A 21,466-nucleotide genomic window follows, 5' to 3' on the forward strand; every position below is an offset into this window, starting at 1 on the left:
TGTTCGTGTGTTGCCGTGGGTTTCTTTCATCCACAGTAGGATGAGAATCTGTACGTGATCATCTCAATAATAAATTAAACAATCTCTATAGGATCATGCTACCCGATGCAGTTAACAGATATGCAAGATTCATTTGGATTTCAAAAGCAGGCTGCCTATTGTAGATTTGTTTTGTAATACCTGGTCACCAAGTCACGAACAGCAATTTCAAAAAAGTCTATAATGATGAGGAGCCCAGACTAAATATATTATATTATATTATATTATATTATATTATATTATATTATATTATATTATATTATATTATATTATATTATATATTATATTATATTATATTATATTATATTATATTATATTATATTATATTATATTATATTATATTATATTATATTATATTATATTATATTATATTATATTATATTATATTATATTATATAAGAAGTACACAGTAGATTGCCCCTCAACATACAAGAATCACTGTTCAGAATTGATTAGTTTTAAAACATTTAACCCACTTCTGCAAATTGGTAGACGCCAATAGCACATGAGCTGCTCATCAAAACACAATTAAGTGAGTATTTATTTTCCTTTCACGTAATAGCATCTAGTTTAAATGTGCTACATGGTAAGCAAATATCGCAATGAAAGAACAATTAGGAAGTGCAGTAGAATTTAATTTTTAAATTAGGCTGGCATATTTTATGAATGTCAGACAGCCACAAGTCTGCCTGTTTCATTCGTTTTATCTGTATTAAATAAATAATTAAAACTGCATAATTTAGTGTATTTATTTATTTTAGTTAGTATCTGGTGAAAGTCCTGCAAAACCAAAGGTTGAACAAAAAATATGTGATACAGCCTCCTACGTTAACTTATAGAGCTGAGAGCAGTAAATAACGCCAGATTTAAATGAATTTAGAGCCGAAAAAAAAAATTAGAACTTTGATTTATCATATTCTACCAATTAAATATATGCAAATCAGATTAAAATGTCACATAATAATGATTCACTTCAATCTGATAACAATTATGAGTAGATATAACAATAACACAAACTTTTGTTTGAATTCGTTTGTTGAAGCGGACACCAGTTTGAAATACCTCCCTACGTATTTTTATATTTGCCTACCAATGATAAGCATGTTGTTTTTAATAACAAACATGATATATCAGCAATTAACAGTCATATTATATCAACATTATGAAATTAAATCATCCAAATCAATATTTGTCACACCCACATTGCCATAAATCAAACCAACGAAAATATTACAGTGATAGCAATGTATTCACAGGAATATTTATTGATCAAAATTGCTCTTTCTGAACTTCGTGAAATCTATACCTTAAACTCGACTAATAAGGTGATAAATCTCAAAGAGTCAAACACACAAGCTAAATCAGAAAAAAATTGACCAATCAAGAAATGCCTTGGGGAGAATCATCCGCATATGTTTTGCACAATTGGGAAAGCCTGATAAACATTCATATATTAGAGGGGGGGGGGCTTCATATAACATTATTTTGGAATCTTCATTTTAGCTTAGTTTATTATCACTGAAAATTTTCATAGAATTAAAATGTTTATTTTTTTTATTATCAATGATTCGTCACAAAGTCAATGAAAATAAACAGGAAATGAAGCTATTTTTTAGTGCATTTTATACATTCATGAAAAATATTATTAATTATTTCCAATTAAAATAAATTATTTAATTTAATTTCTGAATCAATTAAAGACTGTATGTCAATGGATGATCCAAACATTTTATTAGCACATTATTTATCTTGGTTGCACATGCTTCAAAAATGTTATGAAGCTTTCAGATACTGGATATGACAACTATGAAATATCAGAAAAATGGATTAATTGGACAAATCAGAAAAATAATTATTTGGAACAGGATGGCTGAATTAGTAGAAAACTGACACTTGTATTTTTTGTTTGCTTGAATCATGAGAATAGATTGTTTGAATGTGTAGAAAAAAATATTTCAGTTGAAGGAATTCATAACAAAATATGGAGGTGACTGACTTGTGATACCTGAATCTCCTGCCAGATGGTTGAATTGCAAGAACAAAAATAAAATATTATCTACTGAATAATTAATGACAAATTGTCTACCTTAAATGTTTGTTACATATAGTAATATCATTTTGCTCACAAAATTTCAAACACATAAGTTATAATCAAGACAAGAAGATGCCGGTATGCAAGTAAAATCTACATGCGGCTAACCACGCACTTCGTATATTCTTTTGTCCCACTGGAGATGAATTAATTGCTCTATATAGAGAAACACACTGCTACCAGCAGAAAGCTGAATTTTTAAACCACCCTTACAAAATACAGTTGAAGACAGAACTTTGTAAACTAAGCAGGTCCCCGATAGACAAATATGCCTATGTATTTCCAGTACATGTAATTTTAACAACATGTTTGTATTACTAAATTGAGATTCCCATGCCAGGAGAAAAACAAAAGAGCACATGTTGTTGCAGAATGGTTCATGTGGCACGTGTCAAACTGTAGAAGATAGTGATAATAGCTATTAATAAAGTCGTCCAGGAGTTTGCAGGGTAGTGCATTTCTTTCACAACTACCTAGACCACATGGTATCCTTGATGCTCAAAGGCAGAGAACTAATTAAACATAAATATACAATTTTTTTTTCTAAGGCTTCTTTACCTCCAAAAGATGAAATTGAATGACACAAGGGAATTGGACAAAAGCCATACATCATTTGAAAACAATACAATGTATACATGTACCTGTATAAGTGTATATATGTACATGTATATACGCAGCCACGCCCTGACAATAGATCATGATCTGATGATTGCCTGACAGTGGACGCAGCATAATAGATTACTAGATTTATTTATAATAAGCACATTTGACCGCTTTTGTTGAGACTCAAACCTGAGTGCACAAGCATCATGGCTACATTTGTAAAAGTTGCCTTCAATGAGAACAGATCAATTTCTACAGCTATGCATTACACCACATCTTTCTTTAGTACTAGCATTATAACCTTGACAGTATTTATGAAAGCATGTGGTATATCAAATCAATACACTATTAACACATTACTCAAACTTTGTTCACAACAGTATGTTTAATGAGCGATGATAGTAGAAGGCTGAATTGGACAGGATGCACACCAAGATGGTAGGGTGCACACCAAGATGGCAGACCGCACACCATGATGGCAGACCGCAGACCGCACACCATGATGGCAGGTGGGTGCACACCAAGATGGCAGGAGGATGCACACCAAGATGGCAGGATGCACACAAAGATGGCAGGAGGATGCACACATAGATGGCAGGAGGGTGCACACCAAGATGGCAGGAAGATGCACACCAAGATGGCAGGAGGATGCACACCAAGATGGCAGACCACACACCAATATGGCAGGGCATACACCAAGATGGCAGGGCACACACCAAGATGGCAGGAGGATGCACACCAAGATGGCAGACCACACACCAATATGGCAAGGCATACACCAAGATGGCAGGGCACACACCAAGATGGCAGGAGGATGCACACCAAGATGGCAGACCACACACCAATATGGCAGGGCATACACCAAGATGGCAGGGCACACACCAAGATGGCAGGAGGATGCACACCAAGATGGCAGGAGGATGCACACCAAGATGACAGACCACACACCAATATGGCAGGGCATACACCAAGATGGCAGGGCACACACCAAGATGGCAGGAGGATGCACACCAAGATGGCAGACCACACACCAATATGGCAGGGCATACACCAAGATGGCAGGGCACACACCAAGATGGCAGGAGGATGCACACCAAGATGGCAGACCACACACCAATATGGCAGGGCATACACCAAGATGGCAGGGCACACACCAAGATGGCAGGAGGATGCACACCAAGATGGCAGGAGGATGCACACCAAGATGGCAGGGCACACACCAAGATGGCAGGGTGCACACCAAGATGGAGGATGCACACCAAGATGGCAGGGCACACACCAGGATAGCAGACCACACACCAAGATGGCAGGTGGGTGCACACCAAGATGGCAGGATGCACACCAATATGGCAGGAGGATGCACACCAAGATGGCAGGAGGATGCACACCAAGATGGCCCGACCGCACACCAAGATGGCCCGACCGCACACCAAGATGGCCCGACCGCACACCAAGCTGGCCGACTGCACACCAAGCTGGCCGACTGCACACTAAGCTGGCCAACTGCACACTAAGCTGGCCAACCGCACACTAAGCTGGCCAACCGCACACCAAGCTGGCCAACCGCACACCAAGCTGGCCAACCGCACACCAAGCTGGCCAACCGCACACCAAGCTGGCCAACCGCACACCAAGCTGGCCAACCGCACACCAAGCTGGCCAACCGCACACCAAGATGGCAGACCGCACACCAAGATGGCTGACCATACACCAAGACGGCAGGGCGCACACCAAGGCGACAGGGCGCACACCAAGGCAGCAGAGCATGCACCAAGATGGCAGGGCACGCACCAAGACTGCATGATGCACACAAAGATAGCATGATCGACATGCACACCAAGAAAACAGGAATGGATGCACACCAAGATAGCAGGATGCACACCAAGATAGCAAGATGCACACCAAGACTGCATGATGCACACCAAGATAACAGGATGCACACCAAGATAACAATATGCACACCAAGATAACAATATGCACACCAAGATAACAATATGCACACCAAGACTGCATGATGCACACCAAGACTGCATGATGCACACCAAGACTGCATGATGCACACCAAGACTGCATGATGCACACCAAGACTGCATGATGCACACCAAGATTGCATGATGCACACCAAGATTGCATGATGCACACCAAGATTGCATGATGCACACCAAGATTGCATGATGCACACCAAGATAGCATGATTCACACCAAGATAGCATGATGCACACCAAGAATGCATGATGCACACCAAGAAAGCATGATGCACACCAAGAATGCATGATGCACACCAAGACTGCATGATGCACACAAAGATAGCATGATCGACATGCACACCAAGAAAACAGGAATGGATGCACACCAAGATAACAGGATGCACACCAAGATAGCAAGATGCACATCAAGACTGCATGATGCACACCAAGATAACAGGATGCTCACCAAGATAACAATATGCACACCAAGACTGCATGATGCACACCAAGACTGCATGATGCACACCAAGACTGCATGATGCACACCAAGACTGCATGATGCACACCAAGACTGCATGATGCACACCAAGACTGCATGATGCACACCAAGATAGCAGGATGCACACCAAGACTGCATGATGCACACCAAGACTGCATTATGCACACCAAGATAACAGGATGCACACCAAGATAACAGGATGCACACCAAGATAACATGATGCACACCAAGATAACATGATGCACACCAAGACAGCAAGATGCACACAAAGATAGCAGGATGCACACTAAATTTACAAGATAGCAGAATGTTTACTGGTATTGAGGCCGCAAATCCAACAACTTGCACGCAAGTATTTTAACAATATACAATATAAAACACTTATTTCTGTTACAGTTTGGCGATGCGCGAGTCATTTGTTTTCCTGTTTGGTAAATTATTTGTCTTTTTATTTTATTGAACACCAAGTAAACTCACTAACAAGATGGCTGTAAAAACTGCTGGTAGTACAAGAGTGTGCTGTAGCAGCCACACACATCTCACAATTTAGTCACAATACATTTTAAACAGTAGAAATATCACTATTTGAAAATAATTCTTAAGTGATAAGTACTGGTATAGTAGGAAATATTCTTGACTTAGATTTCACCCTCTAGTGGCATCAAAGAGAAATTTCAATTTTCAAAAATGAGGGCGCTGTTCATATACACTCACAGTGGAAGTCGGCTCACATACATACCGGTACTATGTATGCCATTGCGGTGTATATATTGGGCGTATAAATTATCAATTCTACATAAGCACACAAAATATTAATTCATGTTACAAATATTCTCTATTTACATTCACTATAAATATTTCATAATGATGTGTTAACCTTTTTACCATCAGTTTCCTCTTTTCATCACAAATTCACAAATAGTCCTGTTTACAGAACAGAAAATTGACTCAAATTGTGTCTGTTGGCTCCAAAATTAGGGTTCATTTCCAGAAATATTGAAGAATATAAGAAAAAAGTACAGAAAGATTTGGGCGAGAAAGTCTGGTGGTGAAAAGGTTAATTATACCAGGTAGTTGCAAGGTGCAATAATTCCCAATCTTGAAGGTACAATTTGAAAGTAAGTAGAATCACATTAATTTTAAATTGGTACATACGTTATATTGCATTCAGGCACACATCCTCAACAACTCAATTATTGTCAAACAGTAAAACAAAATACTTGTATCAAATAATACAGTTTAGGCCAGGAGAAAAAAATTCTTTGTTTCTCGTGTCATCTAAATTGTAAAATGATTTTTTTTTTTTTTTAATACTGAGCTAAAATGGGGGAAATTTGAGAGAAGTGCGAGTACAAGCGCATTTTGCAATGCTTTAGAAGAAGAAAAAACGTCTGAGGCGCATAGTTCAAAATGATGCGCGCAGAAAGGAGAAACAGAGATATTTTTTTTCTCAGCCTTACAGGCAGTATGCAACCATTCACAATCATATACACTGTACAACTCCTTACCGGAAGGGGAGGATGTGGTGCTGGACGGGGATACTGCAGATCTGCTGTTACTCGTCAGACTACTGTTCACCGACTCTTTGTCACCATCTCCATCACTTCCACTATCCACAGTTATCATCTGCCGCAAAGAACTTTTGATCTCATCTTCATTTTCTTTTTGTTCACTACTGTCTGGTACATTATTCTGCAAATAAATAAACAAGTTTCTTGTAATTAATTTTGCATGAATGAAAAAAAGTCCTAACGAATATGGTAATTAAACTTCCGTTATCTATTTATAAGCAAGTTTTCAATATTACCTTATCACAGATCACATGACCGAAAATAAGGTCTTTATGAAAATCAATAAATTACTAATATCATACTACCCTGATTTTATTTATTTATTTATATGTTATATTATTTATTTATTTGTTTATTGTTAAAGCTTAATCAAAGAAGTGAAAATAACATTTTTAAATGACTTCTAGCAATTAACATATCACTTCCTGTAAGTTGGGAGAGGAAACAGTTTGAAGCATGAATATTGGCGGATTAGACAAAGGTGTCAGGGAGCTAAGTGATTAAATGACCCAATTTAAATGCCAACTGTACTTTATTAAGGATTGAAAAAAAAAAAAACCAATGACAGGAAATTGTCATATAATCCATCACCATCAAGTATCAGTAGGCTTTTTCATTTCTTCATTTTCGTTTTTTTAAAACGAGTTAGGACTCGTTATACGCTGTAAAACGGAAGCATGGATTATGTATGACAAATGGAAATACAGGTCTCCACGTGTACACAGAAAGTAGTACAAGGTCACAACGCTGCCAGCAGGTATTTGTCACATTAATATTTATAAAAAACATAATACCAATGATTATTGTACCAGCTTCACCAGAATAGATAGTACTTCTTACAGCGGTTTTTATTTTATAAAAAAAAATCTTGTGTAACTGCTTTTTACAATCTTTTAATTTAATATACAACACAAGGCAAAACTGATTTTGGTCGTGATCCCAAAATGGTTAATTTTCGCTTAGAATTAATTTTTGCTATTTTCACTGAAGGAATGATTCAGTGAAAATAAAATCCAGCGAATATAAATTTTTTCCTATATTTAACATTCAACTCGTCAAAAATCAGGGAGAATAAATTTCATACAAAACATACAAAAACTCTTTTCAGCGAAAATTAGTTCCAGCTAAAATAAAATATTTTACAGTATACAAGTTTGAAAAACACGGATAACCAATTGATTTATTGTAACCAAAATACAGTGTTCTTTGCAAAAAAAAAAATGGCATAGAGTATTTGCATAACAATATAATATGTTAATTACCTCTAGTGTATTCATTGTTATGTAAATAAGGTCTATTGTTTATCAAAATTAAACAGTCAGGAACCCATACTCTTCAATGCCCGGAGGGGGGGGGGGGTAAACCCTGCAATAACTCAACAACCACCACACTAAAAACAAGGACTGACATTTTCCTATCTTCTATAAGTTGGACAAGAAAAAAATAGAGCCAAGCATATTTGGTAGATCACTTTATTTATATTTGTAATAAATATGGACACTGGAGGGCGCTGTAACACCATTAGTATTTATTTGTTTTTATATTTATTTAATACAACCACAACAGTCATATAAGGCCAATAACAGTGGTGTGTTAGTAGACACATTTGTTAAATACAGAAACAAAATTACAATTAGAAAATAATAGCTTAAGCTTCTCTTTTAAAGTAGACAATATTAGATTAAAAATTTCGCAGTTTATGTTATTAAAAAAACCTAGGCAAACGACTTAAAAACCCATTCTTAGTGACTTCAATAAGTCCAAATAGTACAATAAAAAGAGACATTTTTCTAAAACTACGTGGAATATGTTAACTGAAAAAAGAAGATAATTTACAACAACTGTACAATCCTAAGACACACTGATACATAAAAACCATATCAAAATAATCTCTGCGTGCTGCTAACGTGGCTATATTTAAAGTATCGCACATAATTTCATATTGTGTGTAGTAAATAGCAAGAGTGAAAATAAACTTAAATCATAAAGAGGCTTTTTTTTTTTAAATTCACATTTAAAGTCCACACTTGTCTTAGCAACGAACAAAATATGACACACACATCAAAGTTCAAAAATGCAGCAAATTAAAATTACTGGACCAGACAAATAGTTGAACAAACGTGTCACAGCTGCTGGCTCCAATACTAATCATTAACAACTCAAAAGACGCACCAAGGGTACGGGCATATCGAAAACACTGCTAAGTCTAATCTGGCATGAGCGTAATCCAGTGATTACTAAACTGTCGATGACCCCCACATGGTCAATTGCATCCCAAGTGGATCAAAAAGTGCACTGATGTATTTATTATTAAAAATGCCCCACACAAATTATTATTCACTGTAAACACATCAAATGATTAAAGTCTTCATGTATTGCCAAAATCTATTGTATAAAACAGGTATAGCAGGTGACGTGTGAAAGATAAATTTGTTGAACTGAATTGCAAAATGACATGTGTTGACAAGCTATGATCATGAAAAATTTATGCGAGTCCATATGAACAAATATACGATGCATAGCGGCCTACACGCACTGATACATGTACCTTGTTAAATTCTGTTTTTTTAGTCCCTTTATGTTGACGTAACTTACGCTGACGTAAGGGAAATAGACGTGAACATGTTACGCATACGTGAACAGGTTAATTTTATTTCAAAGTTCCACAGTATAGCCGCAGCCTTCGCTGACTATACCTCAAATTGCAGTCACGCTGCAATCTCTCATTACACTACAGCCCCAGTGGCTGAAGCTTCATTACTAAGGGAAGAGTAGGAAATCAAACTCGCGGTTCACCGCGGTCATTACCGTGGTGGTGGTGGGTGCTCGCCGGTCGACCGCATTTTAGGCAAATTTATGCATAGATTCCATGACCCCGGTTTACCGCGGTCGTGTGCGGTAGGCTCGCATGGCAATTTACACCCTATTGTTAAGACTATGAATGGACGCAATAGACTGGGAAACTAAAGGTTACTTGCCACCAAGTTAAAGTAATAAAATCGAGTCGTACCAGAAGATTGGAAAAATCTTCTATATTAATTCGCAGAAGAACACTATTTTATTTTCACGAGTCTTGGTATAACATCGCAAAGCAACCCAGAATAATGTAGACCCCACATAATGTAAAATATTATCACATTATTTTGAATTTACATCATGTATAGTCTCAGGATTTATTTTAAAAGATTAATGTTTCGTGTATACCAATATAATATAAGATTTTTGAGTTGGGTATTATTTCAGAGTTCCTGCGTTCACATGATGGGGGTTTATGACATGTCATTCCTGGTATATTTCTTGTAAGCCAATGGATTTCATTGTGTGCCCCCCTGTTTTGCCAAAGTAATAAACTTTATTTTTCATTTACCTATCTGTGTTTGTGTCATATATGTGAGAGAAGTATTCAGCATGTTAGAAACAATATTTTACTTCAAATGGCCATCCAGGTTTTGTTCAGTAACAGCACAGAACCTCTACAGTGGGGACTGTAGTGACACCTCCTAAGATAAGATCATTCTCATATCTCACAAAATGTATAATCCACACACAAACCAGATGGACATTTTAAATCAAATAACAAAAAAATACATGAGTGTTGTTCACACAACAAATAAAACCAACATGGCTGCCAGTCGACCAGTTTGAATCAAATCACAAAACAAAGTCAAGTACATCAAAAACCAAGCATGTGTAATGTTTATAACAAGTTTGAATGAAATTGGCCCAGACAATTGTTTATAAAATTATTTGAAGACCAGCATATCAAAGGTCATTAAAACAAAAAAAATAAATCAATAAGCCAATGTTACCATTGTATCTACTTTCAGCAAAATCACGTGTCAGGGAAATGGTTTGTCTTTGTACGAGTCGATGCATTATCAAGTGGCTGCCATACTTGCATCATGTGATTCTTTTTTTTTTTTAATTACAGGGCAGCACTTGTGTCAACGTAACTTATTGCCGGTGTGAATATATCATTCGAATCTTATCCCTTACTGGGTAACACTTATGCTGACATCACTTGTTCTAGCGAGAACACGGCAAAAACACTAAAACAAGATTAGAAAAAATCAATAAAATAGATTAACATCAATTTTTAAAACCAGAGATCCAAAATATCATTCACAAAAATTCTTACCGGTACATAGTGTTGAGCTCATGAGATTTTTTTTTTCAAATTTTGCCATTCAAAAAAAAATCATAGATAAAAAAAAATGTTGACAGTATTATTAGTTTAGTACTCATCAACATCTAATTGAATTGCAAAAATGTATAATGCCGAAAATTTTATAGTTCACAGCGGCCTTATTATTTTTTTTTATTTATCGATTCAATGGTAACTACAGAGGCTGATTTGAACGGTCAATCTGAAAATACAGCTGTGACATTACAATTAAACAAAGCAATCAGAAAAACACCATACAAATGGTCTTTTGTTCATTCTTCTCAATGACAGCAACTAGTGTAAGAATGGATATTATGTAACCTTCCTCAATAATAGGATTAATGATTTTACCACTACCCCAGTAGTCTTAATTCAAAAATAAAATCGATAGTGATTTTTTTTTTTACCTAGCAGCCAGATACACATTTTAATATCAGTGAAACCACATAACCATATAAATGAATACGTGATACATGGAAGTCAGATAATTTTATATTTTAGGTGAATTGAGAAAGGTTAACGACCCATTGATGTGAACTACCTCATTAGTCTCTAAAGTCTACCCATAATACATTGTAATATCATGGAAAACATTGAATTCAAGAGCGATGAATATAATTGATAAAAATTTTCCAAGCATGAATTTATAAAGTGTTATTTTTTTAATGTGAAATGAACTCATTAATACAAATAAGATAGATAAATGAATAACGTCAAAATCCATTACTACAACCATGGATGTATGCTACAACGGTGAATACAGTACTTGGTGCTACAGACTGTGTGTAGGTCAATAGGTTGTAACTTTTTTTTTCAACAAACCTCATAAAAATGCTAGGTGGTGTTCGCTGTTAATAATCAATGTTGTCAAGACGACCCCATTATACACAGAGGTTAGTGAGGTTATTGACACTGCCCAAATGTTAAAACGTACCCTGAATAGTATGCATTACAATTCTTTATTTGATTCATAAAACAAACATGTACCATCAACTAGAATACGCACACGCCAAACAAACGTTTCCGAACTACAATATAAACCTGCGTCACAGATAACACAGTGTAAATAATCAGGGAAATAAGTTATTTTCTCTACGTGAACTCCTGGTTGACCTTCACAGGTCTCTGACACCTGATGATTCATGATAGCATCAATTATTGTTATAGTGACCAGAATTAAAACACTTGCAAACATATTCATGCATTACATTTTTTCTATTAATTGTTGCTCTAAGTCATGTTTTATAATGTCTCTCGCTACATATGCAGCGTGGTTTTTTTACACGAGACGTGTAAAGCATGGGGACTGTGCCACTTCAAAAATTAATACCACCCTAACCTTTTACACACACAACACACTTTCCTTTTGAGATCACCCAAGCAATGTTAATTTTAAAAGGAAATTTTTTTCTCATCTTTAAACGTTCTTTGGATCATTAAATATACGACTTATTTTCAGCATAGAAACACCTGTTATTTAAAAAAACATGTGTGCTAGAACCCCCCCCCCCAAAAAAAACAAACATTATACAGTAATTACCTATTTGATTGGCACATGGTTCTAATGGAGGGTATTTTACATATAACGGATGTTTGTTGGCAATTGTCTGTTTTATTCTTCCATCGAATAAAGCGAAAGAATTTTATGCTATTTCGTCATATATTTTTTGTGAAGAGTACAGGGATTATATCCAGATGATTTACGACTTGCGGCTTGATGTATGGATCACAAATCAAACTCAAGTAGTGTCAGCTCCTCGACTGTTCATTAGAAAGACTGTTCATGAAAAAGAATAAATTGTAGATGACTTTGAATGTACCTTGGTGCACACAAACAAAAATTTAGTTCATAAAAAGTTAATTTTGTTTTACCAAATTACAAAACTATAGAAAATTGTTATATCAATGTACATGTATAATCTTCTATTGCACCAGCGAATCAGCATATCTAGTTGCATCACCGCAAATTCTTTGTGCATCAGTGGCTTAACATATCGAGAGCACACAGTCCTTATATATTGATTGTGCTGCATAGACCCAAGAATCAATGTAACTTTCTGAAACAATTATGAGCCTAGAATTAGATTGTTATATTGATACGTAACAACCATGTGGATGACACTTCGGTTTATGGAGTTTTAAAATTCCTGCTGATGTAGCAAACGTAATGCGCGAGAATAAAGAAGAGTGAGAATAAAAATAACTACTGTCAGTTAAATTTATTATTACTGTTTCGCCCTCCTCAATTTTTTGTCTCTAAACTTGCATCATTATTTCCTTTATTTTTTTTTTCATGTGGCCAAAAAGAAATTTTATCCTTTGGATTAACAACAAAATGTTGCCCAAAAATTTGTACACAAAAATATACAGCACAGCATTGGTCATGATATGAGATCTTGACGAGGTATAACTGACATAATCACAGAACGTCGTTCGGAAGGCAGACCTAATGTCAACCTGCGTTCCTTCCTTGTGGTTTATGATGATTTGTTGGAATGTTAAATGAACTCCACAGCAGGTACACATACGTCTGTTGCTATTATCGTCTGTTGCTATTATCGTCTGTTGCTATTATCGTCTGTTGCTATTATCGACCATCCCATAAATAATAAATCACATTATATAATTGTTTAAAAACCTATTTTGTGAAGTACCCTATTCAAAACTTTTAATAAAGTACATACATGTATTTTATACTAATCAACATCAATTGTTATTGGACCAATAATTAATCATCTGGCAAATATTAATTATCAATAATTAATCAAATATTGATTAAAATATTTTTTTTTGAATACCTCCAGCTAACAAAGGTAAAAAGATTCATTACAAATATCTGTTTGAGGAAATATAAAACAATGGCTGTCGAAACATTTTGCATAACAAATGTCAGTTTGATACGGCTTCATTACAGACAAAATATTAAAGCTTCTGACTCACAAATACACTTCTATTGGCTATTCCAGTAACTGCAATGAATATTATTCAGGCAAGGTGAAAGACACTTCGGGGAAAACAACAGTGGAACAGAACTTAAGTGAGTTAAAGTTGTAATACATTTGTCAGCTGCTTAATTTTGAGACGTGACATCGCTGCATATATACTGTAAAATACTTTATTTTTGCTTGAAATTAATTTTCGCTAAAGGAACAATTCACTGAAAATAAAATCCAGCGAATATACCTTTTTTTCCTATATTTTACATTCAACTCGTCAAAAATAAGTGAAAATAAATTCCATACAAAACACCCAAAAAGTCTTTTCAGCAAAAATTAATCCCAGCTATTAAAGTATTTTACAGAAGCCTATCGAATACAAAGTTTGGTATTTAAAATTTGACTTTCATTCATACATGCTACATAATATTAGCATAAGTGTTGTAGAAAGTGAAATTATCGCATCTGTTAGTAAATGAATTTCAGCTAGTGACTTTGGCCTATCTGTTGAGTCTGTTGTATACTTGCCCAGAGTACATGTAGGGGTCAGCTCTGAGTAGGATTTGAATCTGGGTGTACCAATCTTAGGGTCAGGGAAATTTACATTTATTGGTGACCTACCTAGATCAATCGTGATTTATGAATCAGTCCTGGTCTAGATCAATACAGTGACGGATGGATCAGTCCAGGTCCAGATCCAGATCAAAAGAGATTGATGGATTAGTCAAAATCTAGATCAAAAGTGATTCATGGATCAGTCCTGATTTAGATAAATATATTGATTCAGGCCCTGATCTAAATCAAAATAGTGATTCCTCCCAGATCTAGATCAATAAAGTGATTCATGGATCAGTCCTGATTTAGATAAATATATTGATTCATAGACAGGTCCTGATCCAAATCAATATAATGATTCCTCCCAGATCTAGATCAATAAAGTGATTCATGGATCAGTCCTGATTTAGATAAAATATATTGATTCAGGCCCTGATCTAAATCAATATAGTGATTCCTCCCAGATCTAGATCAATAAAGTGATTCATGGATCAGTCCTGATTTAGATAAATATATTGATTCATAGACAGGTCCTGATCTAAATCAATATAGTGATTCCTCCCAGATCTAGATCAATAAAGTGATTCATGGATCAGTCCTGATTTAGATAAATATATTGATTCATAGACAGGTCCTGATCTAAATCAATATAGTGATTCCTCCCAGATCTAGATCATTAAAGTGATTCATGGATCAGTCCGATGTAGCTTTTTTTCTACACACATTTTTTGGATCAATTCACAGGCTTTGTCTGAACACCGCCTGTGACAATAAGTTTAAACTGAAATACAATGGTGATAAAAAGAGGATGGATGTCAGGGAAAAAAACTCTCAAAAATCCCCAAGCATACATGTATGTACATGCACGATGCTTGACAAATATGTCCATCATCTCCCTTCAGTGTAGTACTTACTGCATTTGGTATCAATTTTTCCAGTTCAAATCTGTAGGGCATACTATTTTTTGATTACATGATTGGGGACGGAAGTGACCAAAAAAATAGTGATTAAAAGCAAACACCATCAACTTCAAGTTTAATAGGATTTTTTTGTTTCTACCAAACAGGTAGAAAATAAAACATTTGAATTATAGTAAAATATTTCCATAATACAGAGTAGGGTAAAACACTTGAATAATGAGAGCATCATAATTACACTTTGCTCATAACACAATTATTTAAACATTTGTATTGAACACCAAATTTTTGGTGACGTCACTCGCTTTTTCTTGTTTCCTTCCTGCAATGATTCCGCAGCCCATGGAGCATTAATATGGCGGCTTCAATGTGGATTCCTGTTATATCATAAAGAGTGAAAAGCCAAGTATCCATTCAAAACTACTTGTGAGATCATGTCCTTGAGATGTATTAATATATCATGGTTAAGAGAGTGCAACTCATTAGAGGGTTACTTCACTTTTTTTTAATGACTCAAATTTAATAGTTTATTGAGCCAGAAAACACGCATGGGGATTATAAATAAGATAGATTTTCACAACTTCCAGATCTGTAAGCATATTGTGTGTACTTTTAATGACAAAAAGAACAGAAATGATTACTTTGAATGCTCTGTGCCATCATCGTTATCTTACAACACTTAATCAAAGTCAACTTTTGACACTAAACCAATGAAATTTTTTTCAGAATTTTTCCCAAGATTATGTTCATTCGGTCTAAAATTTCTCAAAAATCATCAAAATAGTGTCAACAAAAATTATGCCACTGAAAGTTGCCAAATGAAAAAAGTCGATATGAAAATATAACATGTTTAGAACATTTGCACATAATAATAATTCAGATGTCGTTCACATATTATAATGTATTGTCCACATTTTTTTTAAATACAAGATTGAAACAATATACAAGTAAATATTGCAAGTTCTGAAATAGAAACAGCAGTGGATATAATTTGATGAGACTTCAAAATTCTGGTACTTTATAAGGTGTTTTGTTATGACAATTTTTGCCAAGTTTGTATTTGAATTTTAAAGGATGGTACGTTAAAGCAGGGGCGGTTAAATAACCATAGCATGTAATCTTTTACTAACAAAGTGTCAACCCATGAACCTTTGTGTTTTAGCGTGTGTTATTATCGTCGCTTGGGACTTAATTCCCGCGCTTGCGCAGGTGACGACCCTCCCGCTTTAATCAATACCACAAATCATAACTCATACATCGACGTAAACACAGATGCCAACACAAAATGGGCTTAAACTGCATTACGCTGAACGAATTTGCAAGTGAACAACATTTGAATACGAAGGTCAAGAAAGTGCTCACAATATCTATCAGTTTTTCTGGCAATTTAGATTCATATACATTGTATATCGAAGATATGCTGCTTTGTTTCAAACATGGAGCTGTTATGACATTTAATGGGCAACAATTTTTAAATATTGACACTTGCATTGAAGAAAAATAAATATAAAAAAAATACCAAAAAATAGAAATACATGGCAAACTGAAAGATTAATATCTACTTTGTTCATATATATAAATCCATGATTATGATGCGACTTTTCTTTATCATGTATTTGATGCAAAATATTAACAATTTAAAGCGGGAGGGTCGCCACCTGCGTACACGTGGGAATTGAGTTCCAAGCGATGATAACACATGCTAAAAACGCAAAGGCTCATGGGTAGACGATTCTTGGTAAATAATGACACGCTATGGCCATCTGCGTATGCGCAGGTGACGACTACCCCGCTTTAAACAAATCCCCGAGAAATATTGATTTCCTAGGGATATGTCATCCACTTATTTCTCTTCAAAACTTCAATTGATTCTTCCAAAAAATGAGACATTATACAAGACAAGCCATTTCACTGAGGGGTGGAAGAGCATTTTAATTTATAAATAACTGCTACAATAGAGATAATATTTCATAGGACTTGTATAGCGACGCCAGATGATGCTGTTTATGCATGTTATGGTAATATGTTAAAATTTAAATGTGAAGCTTGTGTCTTTCAATTTGATCCTGTCCCCCCTATCCAGCAGAATGAAGTCTTCCAGGATCTGAATTCTATAAAAAAATCGTAATAAATATGGATAGAACGTTGACTCTTACTAATGTCAACCTTCATAAAATTAAATTAAATATGATTTTTTTTTTGTTCTCATTAATTATTTGTTCATTGTGATTTATTGGGAATGACCTTTAACAAATGTATTTATACTTCTTCCCACATCATTAGACATCATGTTTTTACAAACTAAGTCCTTCTTTTTTGTAAAATAAAGAAGAAAAAGTGATTTCCATGCATGCCCTATGCCTTGGTGTAAAATACTTTATTTTCGTTTGGAATTAATTGTCGCTATTTCCGCTGAAGGAATGTTTCAGTGAAAATAAAATCCAGGGAATATACTTTTTTCCTATATTTTACATTCAACTCGTCAACAATTAGTGAAAATAAATTCCATACAAAACACTCACAATGAATTCCAGCTAAAATAAAATATTTTACAGTACGATATTTTTGTCTTGGCTAAGTAAGCAGATGGCCATGTTAATCAAACCGTTGACCTCGTTTAAGCGACAGTATTTGGTTAACAAATATGACAATAAGTTCTGTCTGTCTGTCTGTGCATTCCCCAAACATGCCTATATAGTTGTCATGGAAACAATACATAATAGTTGTATATACCTGTCAATGCAAATGGATCAACACATTTGTGCTACAAACACATTGCTTGAACATATTGAGCACTTAAGAGACATACAAGCGTGGTCGACGAGCAGACATTTTTTTTTTAAATTACACATTTGTGTAACTACTTGACACTGAAAATAAAACTGTCAGTACACTGCCAGCTTGCATGAAGTAGATGCAATAGAAAGAACACTCTGTTACAGGTCAAAATGTCACCTGCAGGTTTTTGCCCTACATCTTACAAACTACAGGTCAGCATGTGTTATCTCTTAAGAGCCTTATTAACAACATGCGCGACCTTTGACCCTCTTCACCACAGTTGTTGGTAAATAGATAACAGATTTTTAGGAATTTACCGTTTTACCTAGACATGCATATCCGGTAGTCACTTTCAGTTTCAACAACTTAAAGAACACATTTTATAGAAAATTTCCTACAAATTAACAATGGCAGATTATTACAAATTTTTCTTTTCACAAGAATTGAATTTCACTATTAAACCTCAATGGAGTTTTTACTGCCATACCATTGTCTCCCCGTCTCCAAAACACAATCCACACCCCTACATTCAAAACCCCATCCAATCTCATCTTCCAGCCATCTAAATTAATGTGTCCAGCAGTATTTTTGTTATTACTTATAAGACAGTAATTAACATTTCAAATTTTACAGAAACAGAAAAATTAAAAGCAAACTTTTTTCTGCTGGTATACTAGTATGTGATCTGGCAGGTTGATAAAATCTAACAGGTTGAACAGAACAATGTTGCGCAACTAATATTTCACTGTATATTTATTTGATTAGAAACTCTGGGAGTGGCGAAGTTAGAAAAACTACGTAAATAAATTATTTTTATCCAACACTTAAATTTGGGCTTTTTTTAAATCAGAGTACAACTATAATTTGTGCCCAATCTATCAAATCAGTGAACAATACGCAAGTTTTTTTTATATATCTATTTTTGTAAATCAGTAATTTTTGTATTGATTTTTTTTATATTTTGGATAAATATCACAAGTTTCTAATGGTCAACTTTTATTTCATAACCCTTTGAACTTAAATTTTATTGTCAACATTTTGTTGGTTGCAACATTTGAATATTGTTTGTATTTTTTAAATAAATTTCTTTGTTAATTTTGGACCAAATAATATATTCTCCTGATTTTGAGAAAAATCTTTGAAAAAATTATTCAAGTTTATTTTGCAAAAAATGACAAAAGTTGAATTCAAAAATGTATAATAATGTTTAATTTTTGAAGTAAATATTTTTTTTTTATTTACTGTACAGTGTCATACATACAGAAATATGCCACACCAAAGAACAATAGAATGAAAGAGAGAGAAGCAAAGGTTACTGATAACCCAGTTGTTGAAAACATGTCGAGAACAAAAGATTAAAAAAATACAAACTCAACAGCTGCCATGCTTTTTTTCATAAAACATCATTTTTGAATAAGCATATTGACTTCAGAAATCATCTGAAAAACTGGAGAATAAAAATTTCTAATTAAAATTTTTTCTAAAAATTCCAATTAAACTGAAGCCATCAGACAATGAGTTGCCCGTGGTTATTGCATAAGCTTGCAATGGTTCTAATACATTTGGCCTTGAAGGTGTTGCAGGAATTAATAAGTATGGTACCACCCACCAGTTACAAACAAGTAGAAACCCTGTATTGATACAAAGAGCCAGAGAAGGTCAGCACTGGGTTAAATGCACACACTTCTCCATTGTTTATAAGTGTATTACAGTACAGATACAAATCATGAGGTCACTGCTATTTTTACGCTCAGAACACCGCTCAAACAGCTTTACACTCACCCGGAAGCACCTGAAGAAAAACAGCAATCATGCTGGTTTGATTTTAAATCTCTGATAAAAATAGAACACAGTTTATTATACCATGATTATACTAAAGACTATTCAACACATTTGCATATTTAATTAACAATTAAGCAACTGATATTCATTAAGCTCTTCTCTTTAGAGTCGCAGTGTAACTAACCAGTCAACATATTATAAGACACATACAAATGCCCACTAAATGACAACACTGACTCCAGTTAGCTTATTAGAACACCGTTTTTTTTTTGTATTTTTTTTTTCACTGATGGAGAGCATGTAGACGTTTAAAAAAGTGCATTGATTCTAATATTTCAAAATATATTTTATTTTCATTGTGTCATATTCACTAAATCCCATAAAAACATCCAATAAATTCTGAGATCATCTGCTGGGTGAAAATCCAACATGATCATTTATAAAATTTATGAGAACAGACACCTGAAGTTTCTCTCTCTTATTTAACAAGGTCAGGGCAAGAAACCCAGCCTTGAACTTTTGTTTTGAAGGGTGGTGTACACAAAGGAGTAACAATTACAGACAACCCATGCCTGCCACCTGGCCAACTTCCGACAAGCTGAGGAAATCGACTTGATCACATTTTATGTGAAACTAACTGAAATAAACACTGATCAGGAGGACCAAAGAAGTAGGCACATAGGGGAACGGGTGAGCAATACAGGAATCAGAGAGAACAACACACATGGCTATTGTCAGTATGTTTCATTGGTAATCACCACTGATCTCTACAACATTTTTTTTTTTAAATCATAAAAATACAAATAATTGTTTTTTTTTACCTTCAGCTGTAAACTCTGGTTATAATTGGCCTGAATCACCGAATGAATCTGTGCATTCCCCATCCCGCCGTCGTCGTCACCGGTTACATCCGTGGCACGCAGCGTTACATTGATGTATACTATAGTGAAGGTTCAGTACCCTGTTAAGCCAGTCACAGTGGAACGCTTCATGCACAGTATGACAAGTGACTCAATGTCTGTGTCAATAGCTGCTCTATTATTCCCTATTATACACACCTCCTGACCTTTCATGTAAATGAGGTTGACCTGGCAAGACTTTTATATAGGGCTTCTAAACAATGCCCAGAGTCAGTGTGCAACATTACACTTTCCTCAACGCTTGACTTGGTACTCTCTGCCAGCCATGTGTAGATCTGTACACTGCAGACACAATTTTTAACTCATTGATAAAAGTCAGTGTATTTGCATAACTTCCAGATCACATCACTCAAACTGAGAGTTACGCAAGTCATTTCATCATCAAACAGGGCAGTTTTCCTCATGCCAACAACCTCCTGATCTGTGGATCATACCATTCAATAATAGGGAGAGCAGGTTCAATTCTGAGGGACAATTCAGTCAGTCTCCAATTCTTTTTTTTTAAGAAATATTGTAGAGAGAAACACAAACAACAAGCACTGTTTACTGGTACACGAGTTGACCAGGAACAACAATCATGGACTAGAGCATATATCTGACAATACGTCCTACAGACGTAACACTCATATTGAAATGGAATAA

The 21,466-nt window shown here is 35.0% G+C and overlaps 1 protein-coding gene across 3 annotated transcripts in view; it reads right to left on the reverse strand.

The window, feature by feature from the left end:
- LOC100377779 (genetic suppressor element 1-like) overlaps positions 1 to 21,238 on the reverse strand; it is a 61,089-nt gene extending 39,851 nt beyond the window's left edge. For all 3 annotated transcript variants that reach the window (XM_085500266.1, XM_085500265.1, XM_085500267.1), the window contains exons 1-2: positions 20,726 to 21,238; positions 6,709 to 6,892 (exon numbers count right to left, since the gene is read on the reverse strand). In XM_085500266.1, coding sequence (XP_085356392.1) covers positions 6,709 to 6,892; positions 20,726 to 20,788 — 247 coding nt within the window. In that variant the 5' untranslated portion in view covers positions 20,789 to 21,238. The remainder of the gene's footprint in view (positions 1 to 6,708; positions 6,893 to 20,725) is intronic.
- Positions 21,239 to 21,466: the final 228 nt, after the last annotated feature.

The sequence above is a fragment of the Saccoglossus kowalevskii genome, chromosome 6 (assembly GCF_978046115.1).
Source record: "Saccoglossus kowalevskii chromosome 6, keSacKowa6.1, whole genome shotgun sequence".
NCBI lineage: Eukaryota > Metazoa > Hemichordata > Enteropneusta > Harrimaniidae > Saccoglossus > Saccoglossus kowalevskii.